Source organism: Antechinus flavipes, chromosome 1 (assembly GCF_016432865.1).
Source record: "Antechinus flavipes isolate AdamAnt ecotype Samford, QLD, Australia chromosome 1, AdamAnt_v2, whole genome shotgun sequence".
Taxonomy (NCBI): domain Eukaryota; kingdom Metazoa; phylum Chordata; class Mammalia; order Dasyuromorphia; family Dasyuridae; genus Antechinus; species Antechinus flavipes.
Genome location: NC_067398.1, coordinates 117,096,186 through 117,109,146, shown reverse-complemented (window position 1 = coordinate 117,109,146; position 12,961 = coordinate 117,096,186). Strand labels below are relative to the sequence as shown.

Below are 12,961 nucleotides of genomic sequence, written 5' to 3'. Positions count from 1 at the left end.
GGCTGGCCAAGCTTCCCCGTCCTCCTTACGGAAGATGGCCGGGCCGGTCCTAGTCTAGGCTAACGCATCTCCGAGGGATGTCTCAGGGAATGTCCCATCCTAAGGGGCGACGGGGGAAGACGCTAAAGTTTTACAGCGCCTCCTCCTGCTCTACATTTAAGAGTCCCTACTCCTACAGCCTAGGAGAACGATCTCTATGATCCCCGCACCTTAGGAGGAGGAAGTCGGAGGAACGTGCCTTTCTCTCCCTGCTGCCTTATCTATGGTTTTTTTTTTTTTTCCCTTGATGGGAAAGGGGGTCCTGGCGCCTGCGCAGTAGCTGGCTGGTCTCTGGTCACTGGTTGTTGGGGGTGGGTGGGGGAGCGGGAGCCACCGCTGCTGCCGCCGGAGCAAACCGCGGGGACCGAGATGCAGGTGGGACCGGAACCGGAACCCCCCTCCTCATTCCCCTCTCCCCACCCGGACCCTCCCCCCTTCCCCGGGCCTGGGACTGGAGGGAAGGCCGAAGGTCCTGGAGCGGGGCCGGGCTTGGGGGCCGGGGGCTGGGGGAATGCCCCCAGGACAGCTCCCCCCGGGAGGCCGGTGCTGCGGGTCGCAATGGGCGGAGGTGAAGGAGGCCGCCCGTGGGCGGAGGGAAGGCCGGCGATCTCCGGAGGCCCCCCCACTTCACCGGAGGAGCTCCGGGGTTGGGCAGGGGAGCAGGGCAGCCCTCGGTCTCATCGCCGCCGAGCCAGAGCCGGGCGGGTCGGGGTCGGGGCGAGTGGGCAAAGCAGCTTGGCTGCAGAAGCTTCGGCATCTGGGGAGGGGCCCCCACTGGGTGAGGGGTCCCCGCCTTGTTGGGGTGGGGGGCGGAGGCCTGTCATGCTTGGGTGTCTCCCCGGCTTGCGGCAAACCTCGCTCTTTGCCAGACGCTTCTTTGAGACTTGTCTGTGTCTCCTGTTTCTGTCACCGGGTCAGGAGGTCTTGTAAGAGATGCCCGGAAGGACGGGGGCTTCGAGAAGTCGGGAAGTACACGGGAAGAAGGATGGGGTGGCTCCTCTGGGGAGGGGTCCTTGAGAAGAGACAGGCATAGGAGGCCAGACTGGTTAAGGCTCTTCTCCTTCCAGCCTCTGCCCAATGGAGATCTGGCCTCAGAATTTGTTTCCTTTGCCCATTCCAGGTTCTGGTGTCTGTGGAAATTCATTTTATGTTGGATCTAGTCTTGCCCAGAACTTGTCGCCTTAGGGAATTGGAATAGGAGTGAGGGACCTACGTTCTGCTGGAGCTTCCTGCCCCTCTTTGGTGACCTTAGGCAATCGTTCCACTTCTGAGTCTTTTCTCACCTATCAAGTGGGCACAAGACAATTGCTCTGCCTCTCTCAGTAGGGTTGCTGTGAAAATGCTCTGAAATCATAAAGCATGATGTGAATGCCATCATTTGTCAAGCAGAAATTTAAAAAAACAAAAAAACCGTCCTAGCCTGGTCACCTAGTGATGCTGCAGAGTGGCTATGAGTCTGGTCTGAAGAAGCACAGGGTTAGTGGCTCTCTGTTCCGAGCTTTGTTTTTCCAAGACTCCCAATGGTTCTAGGCTGTGGGACCAAGGGCCTGTGTGCTAATATTCACAACTTGTCTAACCTTTAGCCTTTTTTGTTTTTTTTTCTGTTCTTAGTGACAATAAAAAATAGTTCATCCCAGCCTTCTTGTAGTTTTTTTTTTTTTCTTGTGACTGAGGGAAAGAAGGTAGTAAGGTAGTTGTACTCACGATTTTATAATGAACAGCTACTGAACCTTTGATGGAAGAGCAGGTAGGAATAATACTCTCTTGTATTTTAAGCACACAGTACTTAAAATGCTAACGAGCCTTAGGCAGGGAAGCAAGGTGGTAGTCACCTATATATTGCTGATCCTTGGAGTAGAATACTGGATGGATTTATTTCTGAAAGGGAGGTGATGGAAAAGAAAGCTTTATAAGTAATTAAAGGGTTTGGTTTTTTTTTTTTTTTTTTTTTGGAGGATGGTGATCAACTCACCTCTTACTCTTTGGGGAATCAAAGCCAAAGATTAGGTGGAGATTACAGCAGAAAAAATGGAGGTTAGATATCTGGGAAAGCCTACCAGAGCTTAAGAAGTGTGAGAACCTGGAGTATGGGAAGGAAGCTAACATATCTTTCTGAATCAGAAAGGAACAATATGAACAGAAGGCAGTATGGAGAAGTGGAAGCTTCTCAGTGGGGGAGAAACAATTAAGGAATTTCTGGTACCTGGGGAAAGGTTTACAAGAGAATATAAACATTAACCCTAATACTGTTACATATGTGCCTCTTTTTCCCTTCTACAGTTGCTGCAAATGACCCTGAGTCTTCTGGCCTTCCCCCCCACTTCCTTCCCTCCCCTGGGTCCCCCACTCTCCATTTCATCTGGCTCATCATGAATGGTGCCCCTTCCCCTGAGGATGGGGCTTCCCCTTCTCCTCCCCCTCTGCCACCACCACCACCTCCTCCAAGTTGGCGGGAGTTCTGTGAATCCCACGCTCGGGCAGCAGCCCTGGACTTTGCCCGACGCTTCCGCCTCTACTTGGCTTCCCATCCCCAATATGCCGGGCCTGGGGCTGAGGCAGCCTTTTCCCGACGTTTCGCTGAGCTCTTCTTGCAGCACTTTGAGGCAGAGGTGGCCCGGGCCTCTGGTTCCCTTTTATCATCTGGTTCAACCCCTCTGAGTCCTGGTACGGAAGCCCCATCCCGTGATCTTTCCCTGGAGAGCTGCAGGAACAGCGGGCCTCTGACTGTGTTGGGTCCTTCTCGATCCTCTGAAGACCTGGCTGCCCCTCTCCCTTCCTCAATCTCTTCATCCTCCTCAAAGCCTAAGCTGAAGAAACGTTTCTCCCTTCGCTCTGTGGGCCGATCAGTACGAGGCTCAGTTCGAGGGATCTTGCAGTGGCGGGGAGCTGGTGATCCCCCCTCTCCAGTGGGACCCTTGGAGACCTCTGCCTCTGGGCCACCTGTCCTGGGTGGAAACAGCAACTCCAACTCCTCTGGTGGGGGTGGTAGCACCAATGTGGGGCCAACTGGCGGTGGGGCATCCCCCGGGGAAAGATGGACACATCGTTTTGAGAGGCTGAGACTAAGTAGGGGAGGGGGACCCTTAAAGGAAGGGGCAGGGACAGTGCAAAGGGAGGGGCTACTGAGCTTCATGGGAACAGAGGAGGCAGCTGTTGGTGGAGAAGGTCGAGGGGGAGGAGGAATTGGAACCTCATCTGGGGGTGGGGGACCACCAAGGTGGCAGAAGTGTCGCCTGCTGCTTCGGAGTGAGGGGGAAGGAGGAGGAGGAAATCGGCTGGAGTTCTATATCCCACCTAAGGTGAGAGAGAAGGGGAAGTGTGACTGTGGATAAATAATGTAAATGCCTTGCAGATAGAACCCAGAAGTTTACAAGCTGATAGCTTTTACTTTTTTTTTTTTTTTTTTTTTTTTGGAAACTTGGCCCCATCTTGCCAACTCTTGACACTTGTTAAGTGTACAGGACTAGGGTGGTGATTTAAACAATTTTTTTGCCACCTCCACATTACTTATGAGATAGAGCAGGGAGCCATTGGGCTTGTGTTGACACCTTTGTGAAGTGGGAAGAGCTGGGAGGCCAGGTTCCCCCCTCCCCCCAGAAGTGGAGGAGTGTATTTGAGCGTGAATATTGGGACTCCTACCAGCCTCTTCTACCACAGGCATCCCGGCCCCGGATCAACATCCTGTGTTCTACCATCACAGAGGTCCGGACAACCACAGCCCTGGAGATGCCGGATAGAGAGAATACCTTTGTGGTCAAGGTCAGCGGCTTGGGCATTTTCATTCTTCTTTTATCATTCATTCCAAAGAGTATGATTCTTGTATATTGGTGGGGGGAAGGGAGGGTGAGTGCAATACGGAAGATAGGCAGGCTCTAGGTTTTCTCAAGGACTAGAAGTTGTGAGAAAGGTGCCATGATCCCCCAACCAGGGGACAGTTCCCCAAAATGAAGACATGTTCTTGAAGTTTAGGCCTCCCTTTCTCTTTCTTACTCTCTCCATGTATATATGTATACATGCGTGCATGTGTGTGTGTATACACACCTTTGTGCACACACATGTACATCTCTATACATATGTATCTGTGTGTGTGTGCATGTACACACATATAATACAAACACACTTGGGAAATGACACACAGGAAAAGAAATGGCTGGAGAGAAGGTTCTTCTCATTGAGGTCTCAGTGAGCATCTGGGAAGCTCTCGGTGTCTTATTGGCCTACACTTGCCCCCATCTGCTGTCTGAAGTACCTTACCCTTGTCTCCGTAGGTGGAGGGTTCTGTGGAATATATTCTGGAGACAGCTGATGCCCTAAATATGAAGGCTTGGGTGTCTGATCTACAGGATTGCCTGAGCCCAGGGTGAGGGGCCTGAGGGAGCAAGGGAGGGTAGATGGTAGAAAAGGTGCTTAATGCTGCTCAGTTCATCTTGTGACTTCTCCCTCTTTGCCCTCCTTTTTCCTGAAATTTTCTGTGCCACTCATTCCCAATCTGATGACTTCGTTCCCTACCAGAGAAAACACAGACAGCCTGGACCTATCCTGCCTCAACCACTCGGAGAGTCTGCCCAGCCAGGAGCTGCCCTTGGGGCCTAGTGAGAGCAATGAGCACTTATCTCAGGGTGAGACAGGAGAAAAGGACAGGCAGAGCCTTGGGGGTAACTTGGGTTGTTAACTAGCTCCTACTCAACATGTTAGAGGTAGAAGAGACCTTATAGTCCAGCTTCCTTGTTTTACAGGTGAGGAAACTGAGGGTCAGAGAGGAGGAGTGTAAGCGGCAGGGCAGAGTTGGGACTAGAACCCAGGTCTGCAGACTAACGGTCCAGGGGGTGTATCTTTTGAAGACCTGCTATCTTAGCTTATTTAGTGAATCAGCGTCAATAGATCGTCAGCCTCCACGAACTCTGAGGTCTTTTCCAGTTCTAAGATGGACATATTGATTTAGTGTCCAGAAGATGCTTTGAACTCTGGATATAAAAAAAAACTGGAAGGTTATTGCTTCTATTCTTAAGGGCCATTGTGGAGGGGAAGACATAGCATTAGATGAAACCAGCAGTAGTGCGAGGCAGGACTGCCCCGTGCCTGGTGAGTGCTACCTGCGGCAGTTCCGTTGGATGTGAGAGGAGGAAGAGGCCCCTGGTGGTCAGAATAGTCAAGGGAGGCCTCCTGGATTTTGATGGGCTCAGGTGGTAGGACAGTGGAAGCAGAGAAGCAGAGGAAAAGATAGGATTCTGGGGCAGCTAAGTGTCAGTGGGTGGAGCACCAGCCTTGGAGTCAGTAGGACCTGAGTTCAAATCCGACTTCAGACACTTAACACATCCTGGTGTGTGAGCTTGGGCAAGTCATTTAAGCCCAACAGCCTCAACAAAAACAACAGTAAAATGAAAATAAGTGGGATGTGTATATGAAGGGCAACAAATGACCAATTGGGCTGGAAGGAAGAAGACAGGAGAAAAGACTGGAGAGGTAGGTAGACTGAGGTTAGGCTGAAGGGCTCAGTGCTGAACCAAGTTCAGTCTTTTTTGGCTTAAGTGACTTGCCCAGGATCACACAGCAGGAAGTGTTAAGTGTCTGAGACCAGATCTGAACTCTGGTCCTCCTGACTTCAGGGCTGGTGCTCTACCCACTGTGCCGCCTAGCTGCCCCCCAAGTTCAGTCTTTTAGGAAATGAGCCCATAGAGGGTTTTGAGCATCAGATTGGTTTTAGGAAGATTTCTCTGATGTCATCTATAGGATGGATTTGAGGAGGAAATTCGAGCCACAGAGACAATCAGAAAGCCATTCTCCTTTTGGGGCCTAGGGAGAAGAGTTCCTCTTTGCTTAACTGGGAAGTGGTTGGGTTATGGAGGATGCTGAATCTCACACTATTCCTGCACCTTTGGTTTTCCCTTTAGGGGCTTATGGGGGCCTCTCGGATCGTCCTTCAGCTTCTGTCTCCCCCAGCTCTGCCTCCATTGCTGCCTCCCATTTTGATTCAATGGAACTACTGCCCCCAGAGTTGCCCCCCCGAGTCCCTATTGAAGAGGGGCCCCCAATGGGGACAACTTACCCTCCACCAGCCCCCTACCCTCCTCCAGACACTCCAGACACTCCAGGTACCAGGGTGTGTGTGTGTGTGTGTGTGTGTGTGTGTGTGTGTGTGTGTGTGTGAATATGTGAATATGCATGTATGCATGCATATATTAACATACATATGCATACCCATGTGGATAGAGAGGAGGATATTTGTGTGTCTTTGTCTCATAAGTCTTTCTAACTACTTCTAATTCTAGTTCTCTTCTTATTTAAACTCTTTTCTGGAGTCTTTCAGATACGAGGGATTGTGGGTGTCTAACCTAGGGGAAAGGGGAACTTATGAAAGGAAAGGGCTTCAAAACAGAAGATTCTTGTCCTCAGGGATGGGGGAGGCTTCCCTGACACCCCGGTTTCCCCACTCTTTCCTCCCTGAAGGGTCGTTCCTGTTCCAGGGGGAGTCAGATGGAGGTGATGGGGATCACCCCCTTTCAGAGTACCCTTGGTTCCATGGGACCCTCTCCCGACTCAAAGCTGCCCAGCTAGTGTTGGCAGGGGGTGCTGGCAGCCATGGTGTCTTCCTGGTACGTCAAAGCGAGACAAGGAGGGGGGAGTATGTCCTCACGTTCAACTTCCAGGGCAAGGCCAAGGTGAGTGGCTCCATGGAAGGAAGGACTTCTTTCTTTCTCAGAGAAAAGGAAACTTCAGGGTCTCCTATAATGTCTTGGGAAGCTTAGACATATCCCTTGGAAAGAGTTCAGAGGGGAGTTCATGAAGTACGTAGTTCCTAGGAAAATGGGAAACTTGGGGAAAAGATTTTAGATCCCAGAGGAAAGGGTAGTTTAAGAGAGATGACAGGGAGAAGGTGACAGCCCTCGGGTCCCAAGAAGAAAGCAGTTTTTACCTTCCCCATCCCGGCCCCCAGCACCTTCGTTTATCCCTGAATGAGGATGGTCAGTGCCGGGTGCAGCACCTCTGGTTCCAGACCGTCTTTGACATGCTGGAGCATTTCCGGGTCCACCCCATTCCCCTGGAGTCTGGGGGCTCCAGTGACGTCACCCTCGTCAGCTATGTTGTGGCCTCCCAGCGGCTCCAAGGTAAGTGGGAGAAAAGAGGGGTGAGCAGAGAGGAGAAGGCTCTCAATGCAAGTTGTGGAGTATGTTTAGAGAGGGATGAGGGAGGGGCGGAATGGAGAAGAGTGAATGTACTTGCGGAGAGGGGCTTAACCACTCTTCCTTCCTGTCCCTTTGGATGGGACCCTCACACCACGGGGGAGGTGGGGAGGTGGTGAGAGTGGGATTGGTACATTTTCATTTCCATCAAAAGCCTCTGCCCATTGTCTGTCTCTGCTTCCATTCTTCCCTACTTTTTCCTCTCTTATCCTCATCTGTACCCTGATCTTCCTCTGTCCTTTCTTGGCAATGCTTTGCCTGTTCCCCCATGTGTTTGCCCCATGTGATCTGTACCCAAACCTCTGCTCCTCCTCTTTCCCCTTCCTGACCACCCTCCAACCCCTGCTGTCCTGTCTGTCCCTCCTCCTCACTCCCCCTCAGGCAGGGAACGGGCAGGGAGCCGAGCTGGGGTGTGTGAGGGAGATCGCTGCTATCCCGACGCCTCTTCCACCCTCATGCCCATCGGAGCGAGTGACTGTGTGTAAGTGTGCTTCCTCTCCATATTCCATTCTCCATGAGGGGGCTTGGAAGGTGTGGGAAGAAGGTATTTGGGGCCTGAGGATAATGGAGGTAAAAGGGAGGGGGTGCCAAGAAAACTTAAGGCCTTTGTGTTCTCTCTGAGTTATCTTCCCTCCTACCCTTTCTAGAACCGAACATCTCCCATGACCCATCCCAACCTACTGACCCTGATCCGAGGGCAGACCCTGCACACCCTGGGGAAGAGGAGGAGATGGTGGAAGCACCAGAAGCTGCAGAGCAGGAGAAGGCAGGCAGTGGAGGGACCCCAGGAGAGCCAGGCCCTGTGGCTGAGCTCCAGGAGGCCACAGCCCTAAACAGGGAGCCCCCAGGGCTAGAGGGGCCTGTTGGGGAGGTGGGAGTGAACCCTTTTGTGCATTTCTTGCAGTTGCAGCCAGGGAATGCCGGGGAGGAAGGGGTCCGCTCCAGAGCCATCAATAACCAGTACTCCTTCCTATAAGGATGAATATCCCCACACACAACTAATTCCCCTTTCTTCTTGGCCCCGGGCCAGGACCCAGGACAGATCCTCCCCAGAGAGGTACAAATACTTCCCTTGCCCCTGTTTGTCTAGGGGGTGGGAATGGTACAGGACAGAGGGACAGAGCCATTAGTAACTTCCCAGATGACACACTCCAAGGCGCCCCTTTTCCGGGGCGGGGGACTTGGATCCATTACCTCCTTTTGGGGGTGGGCCAATTGTGCTCAGCCTCGCCCCCTGTGGGCCATTTCTCCAGTACCTCTCACAGCTCTCTGTGATGTATTGGGGAGGGGCTGTATCAGCTACATTAAGGATTTTTTTTTAAAGTGAAATGGAGAAACATCAATAAAAAGGTTTATCTCGGCTCTCTTGTCCTTGGCCCAATGTTTATATCACAGAATGGAATTGGAGACGGGGATGTGATTGGCTCAGGAGGTGCATATAAAAATGCTTTTTGATCCCAAATCAGCCACTTCCTGGGTGACTGTGCCCGTCACTTTTCCTGTTAGACTAGTCCTCTCTTAAGTCCCTTCCAACTCTTAATATTCTAATTCTGGAATTCCAGCTCCACAGGGAGACTGTGAAGTCGAGTCAGGGAAGGAGGGTGGCTTCTTTTTTCTAAGTGGGTTGTTCTGGGAGAGGTCAAAGATAACAGCCACTGATCTAGGCTGGGAAGGCCAGACTTGGGGGTGGGGTGTCTGGGTTCCTGAGAAAGGAGGCATTGTGATGTGTGGAGTGGGGGAACCTGTGTCCTGGCTCGGCTACTCACTTAAATGGGGCCCTCAGAGAAGGCTCTCAGTGTGTTTGGGCCTTCCTTTACTCCTCTGAAAACAGGGGTCTGAGGACCCTTCTAGCCCTGAAATGCTGTGTCTCCGCTTGTGACTGTTCCCAGCTTCGGTGGTGCATTTCTCCAAAAGAGGGCGCCCCTGGGCCTCCGTGTTGGTTTTAAGAGAGGAGAAAAGAGCTGGCAGGAGACACCAGGCAAATCACTTAGATTTAAGGATGATTAAACGGACCCCTAAAAGATGAGACAGGTAATAGGAGCACACGGCGGTTCCAAAACAGACCGCTGGCTGGCTGGCTGGCTGCTCTCTCCGGTGCACCACACTAGCTGCCCGAGACCATCTCCAGTTCTGTTCCTCAGCTACCCTCTCTCTTGCCAGTCCTACCTTCGCCTCTGTCTTTTCCTCTTGTGTTCCTGCCCTATTACCACCACTCCCCAACCCAGTGGGATGCTCTGGCTCTGTATTCTTCCCTTTCCTTCTGTCCTAACTCCCCTCCTCCAGCAGGCCCCAGGCTCTTGTGACCTTGTTATTCTGAGCCTCTGGTTCAGACAGGAGACGGACAGGAGACAGCTGGAGTCTGCAGTATGCCCTGGGCAGGGAGCTGGCTGAAGGTTGCTGACTTTTCCCACTTGGTCTTCTCCCTGGGGCTCCCTCATTACTCAGTTGGGGGGAACCTGAGGGGTTGAACCAGCTATTCAAGAGGGAGAAAGTTGGGGGAATCTTATGAATGGGGAGTAGGAGAAGTCCACCACTTGAGAGATTCATAGGATGTGATTCAGATCTAATATGACTGGAAACAAATTGTATTCCCAGCTCTCCTCCCTTTGGTTTTCAGAAAATTACCTATATGAGACAAAAGGGGAATAGTGGAACCAAAGGCCTTCCTCCTGGGTTCCCGTGTTTGAATGATAATTGTTCCTTTTCCTTAAACTCTGGGCGTTAACATCTCCTCACAGACTCTGGAATGTTAGAGCTGAGATGTACCTGAGAATTTTGGTCCAACCTCCTTATTTTAGAAATGAGAAAACTAAGCTTCCCAAAGAAGTTGTCTGTCAGGGTGACAAGGGGAATTGATGACAGAGCTCTTGGGGATAAGAGTGAGAATGCCTTTCTCAATCAAATCAGAAAATGTTTGGCCATCTTTAGTAGGAAAGGATCTTAATTATTTTCTAAATCATTCTTTCTCCTTTTAGAGACACCTCTGATATTCCCCAGTGTGATAAATGGATAAAATATTTTTCCTCCCTGAGCCTCTAGTTTTATCTGTAAAATTAGGGGACTTAAAGCTTTGGACTAGTACTTGATAAACTTTAGAATCCCTTTTTCGCTTTTTCCTTATTAAGATTCTGTGCTTTTATCCCGCATATAATCTTTTGCTCCCTTTAATATTCTCTCTCTCTCTTTCCCCTTTCCTCCCTCCCTCCCTCCCCTTCACTCTCTCTCCCTCCCTTCTTCTTTTCCCCCCCTCTCCATGTTTGGTCACTCCTGCTCCTTCAAGACGGGCAGTGGCCCCTGTCACTCAACCAGGGTGGGGAAAAAGTAGCCTGAGCAATAGCTTAGGTTATGGTGAATTTGCCCTCTCACACCTCTCTCCTCGACCCAGATAACATGGTATCACGCGATAGATCTGAAAGTCCCCTGATTCCTGTGGGTGTGATTCTCTCACATAACTGCCCCATTTTGTGTAGCCCCCACACTCCAATCTCCCACCCCCCTCCCCCAGAGGTCAGGGAAGGACTCAGCTGTGGAGGAGAGACAGTCAAAGCTGTGAAAAAGGGGAGGGGGAGGAGAGCTATGTCCTCACATCACCCTGGAGGTTGCCCTTCCAGCCCAGGCAGAGAAGTGGTAAGGTACTGGAGGGTTCAAGAGGGAAGCATTCCTAAATCTCTCTGCACCCTCACCCCACAAATCACTGTTTTTCCCGAGTAAGGAAGTTCCTTCCCCCCCTTTTCTTGTTTGCACCTTCCATTAGACTATTGGTGCCAAAATGGATCTTAAAGGATTAATCAACTAGTATGGCGTCCTCATACTACAAATGGGAAAATGGAGGCACGGGAAAGTGAGTTTCAAAAAGTTACACAACTCCCTTTCTATGACCTTCCCCTCCAACCCTTTACTGACTATTCCTCATCTCCTCCCAGCTCTTCTGTCACTTCTTTTCCTTATCCCTTCAGCTATTGCTTTCCTCATTCCCTCTCCTACACCCCTCCTAACCAGCCCCCAATATTCAACACTCTCTCCTGATCTCCCCCCCCCCAAAGTCCCCTCCTACCTCCCCCATTCTTCAGCAATTGCCTAGTGGTAACCAGACGCTCCACCCTGGGGCAAGGGTGGGGGCTGGTTCCGAGCAGCTGCTACTCCTGAGAGGCTGACACTGAATCCAGGGCTCAGAAACTTCTTGTGCCTTCAAACCCAGTATTTCAGTCCTGCCTAGCTCCTGACAAAAGGGCCTCCAACTCCCCTCTCCTTAAGGTTCAGCTTGCTGCTTATTCCACTGCCCCCTCTCCTCTGCTTTGTTCCCCTCAGCTGTCCCTTTTAGGGCTTTATCCATTCTTCCTCCCTCCCCCTTGACTTCTCCAAATAAGGCAACTGTAGTGGAGTGGAAAAAATGATGGATTTGGAAGAACTGAGTTTGAATCCCAGTTTTACCACTTATTAGTTGTGCAACTGTGGACATCTTTCTGGAATTCAGTTTTCTCATCTATAAAATGAAAGGGTTGGAAAAGATGGTCTACAAGGTCCCTTCCAGCTCAAAACCCCATGATTTCCCTTACACCAGTGCCCGTCCCATATTTCACCAGATTTGATCTTTCCCAGTTGTACCCACGTCCACTTCCTCTGTCTATAGCGACCTGATTAAGTTATCCTCCATGACTGCCTGTCCCACTCTGATTTCCCTGAAGGGATCTATCCAACTCTTGAACACAATATAACCATTATCTTTGTTCTCCACTAACGCTACATTTTTCCTGTGAATTTTTCCAATTCTCACTGACACAAATAAGTATTAGCTATAAGGTTTTGGATCAAGACCTGTCAGTGGTGGGGAGGGGGGGAAAGGAAACCTGTCAGTGTGGAGGAAGCCATGGCTTGAGAAAGAATAGTTGTTTCTATCCATCCTTGTCTAAGAAGGTATCTCTACCCCCATTTTAAACCTCCAGACCATATGTCTCTCCCCTCTGTGCCATCAGCACATTTTGTAGCCTCTTGGGTTACCCCTGCTCCATCTTCCTGGGGGAGGGGGGAAATTCCCTATCAGGAATAGTGGAGCAGGGACCTGTGTTTCCCGTGCCTTTAGGAGGGCAGGTGGGGAGGTGGTGTTGGCAGGGGGTACATGCAGTCCTGGCTCTGCTCACCAGCACTTGGACACTAAATCCCATGTTGATGGCTTCTGCTGTCCCCCTCCCTGGGGTAGGGTTACCACCTTCTGCCCTGTCCCTTTGACCCTCTCCCCTCCTCATTTCCACTTGCCCCTCTAGAGTTGCTATCTCCTAAGCCACAATAGAGAAATTTCCCCTCTACTTTTGTCTTAGATTTCCCTGGCCCCTTTCACGTAATCTCATAGTTTTGGTCTCTATGTGTTTCCTCCTTTATTTCATTAGGATGAGGAAGATGCTGAAAGTTATGACATCAGGGACAGGCTGGGCTGTCCAGGTGGAAGTAGTGGTGGAGGAAACAAATGGGAGGGGTGGTGGAAAGGGAAAAGGGATGAAAGAGTTGAAAGGGGGTCAGAGAGGAAAAAATAAGCTTGTATTGAGGAAGCTAAAATTTGATGGATAGAGAAGGCAAGGGAAATAAGTTGAAGGGAAGATGAAAAATATAGACAGACAGTCTCAGTTTCCCCCTGCCCCCTCTTTCCCTGGGGCAGGGGCCACTCTGGCCTTATGAGTGACATCTCAGGCTGCAGCCCCACTGTTCCCCCTCTGTCAGCAAAAATACCTCTCTCTTCTGGCCCCTCC

The 12,961-nt window shown here is 51.0% G+C and overlaps 1 protein-coding gene across 5 annotated transcripts; it reads left to right on the top strand.

Annotated features, from left to right (window-relative positions):
• On the top strand, positions 1-8,582 carry SH2B1 (SH2B adaptor protein 1). 5 transcript variants are annotated; one of them, XM_051988595.1, is made up of 10 exons: positions 1-414; positions 2,320-3,338; positions 3,697-3,798; positions 4,308-4,399; positions 4,552-4,658; positions 5,931-6,131; positions 6,487-6,698; positions 6,974-7,145; positions 7,868-7,986; positions 8,125-8,582. In XM_051988595.1, the coding sequence occupies exons 2-10, from the start codon at positions 2,409-2,411 to the stop codon at positions 8,194-8,196; spliced, it is 2,007 nt and encodes a 668-aa protein (XP_051844555.1). In that variant the 5' UTR covers positions 1-414; positions 2,320-2,408; the 3' UTR covers positions 8,197-8,582. The 5 variants fall into 5 exon arrangements, with proteins under 5 accessions (XP_051844555.1, XP_051844544.1, XP_051844527.1 ...); XM_051988584.1 differs by lacking the exon at positions 1-414 and adding an exon at positions 443-1,515; XM_051988567.1 differs by lacking the exon at positions 1-414 and having other exon boundaries at positions 1,793-3,338.
• Positions 8,583-12,961: the final 4,379 nt, after the last annotated feature.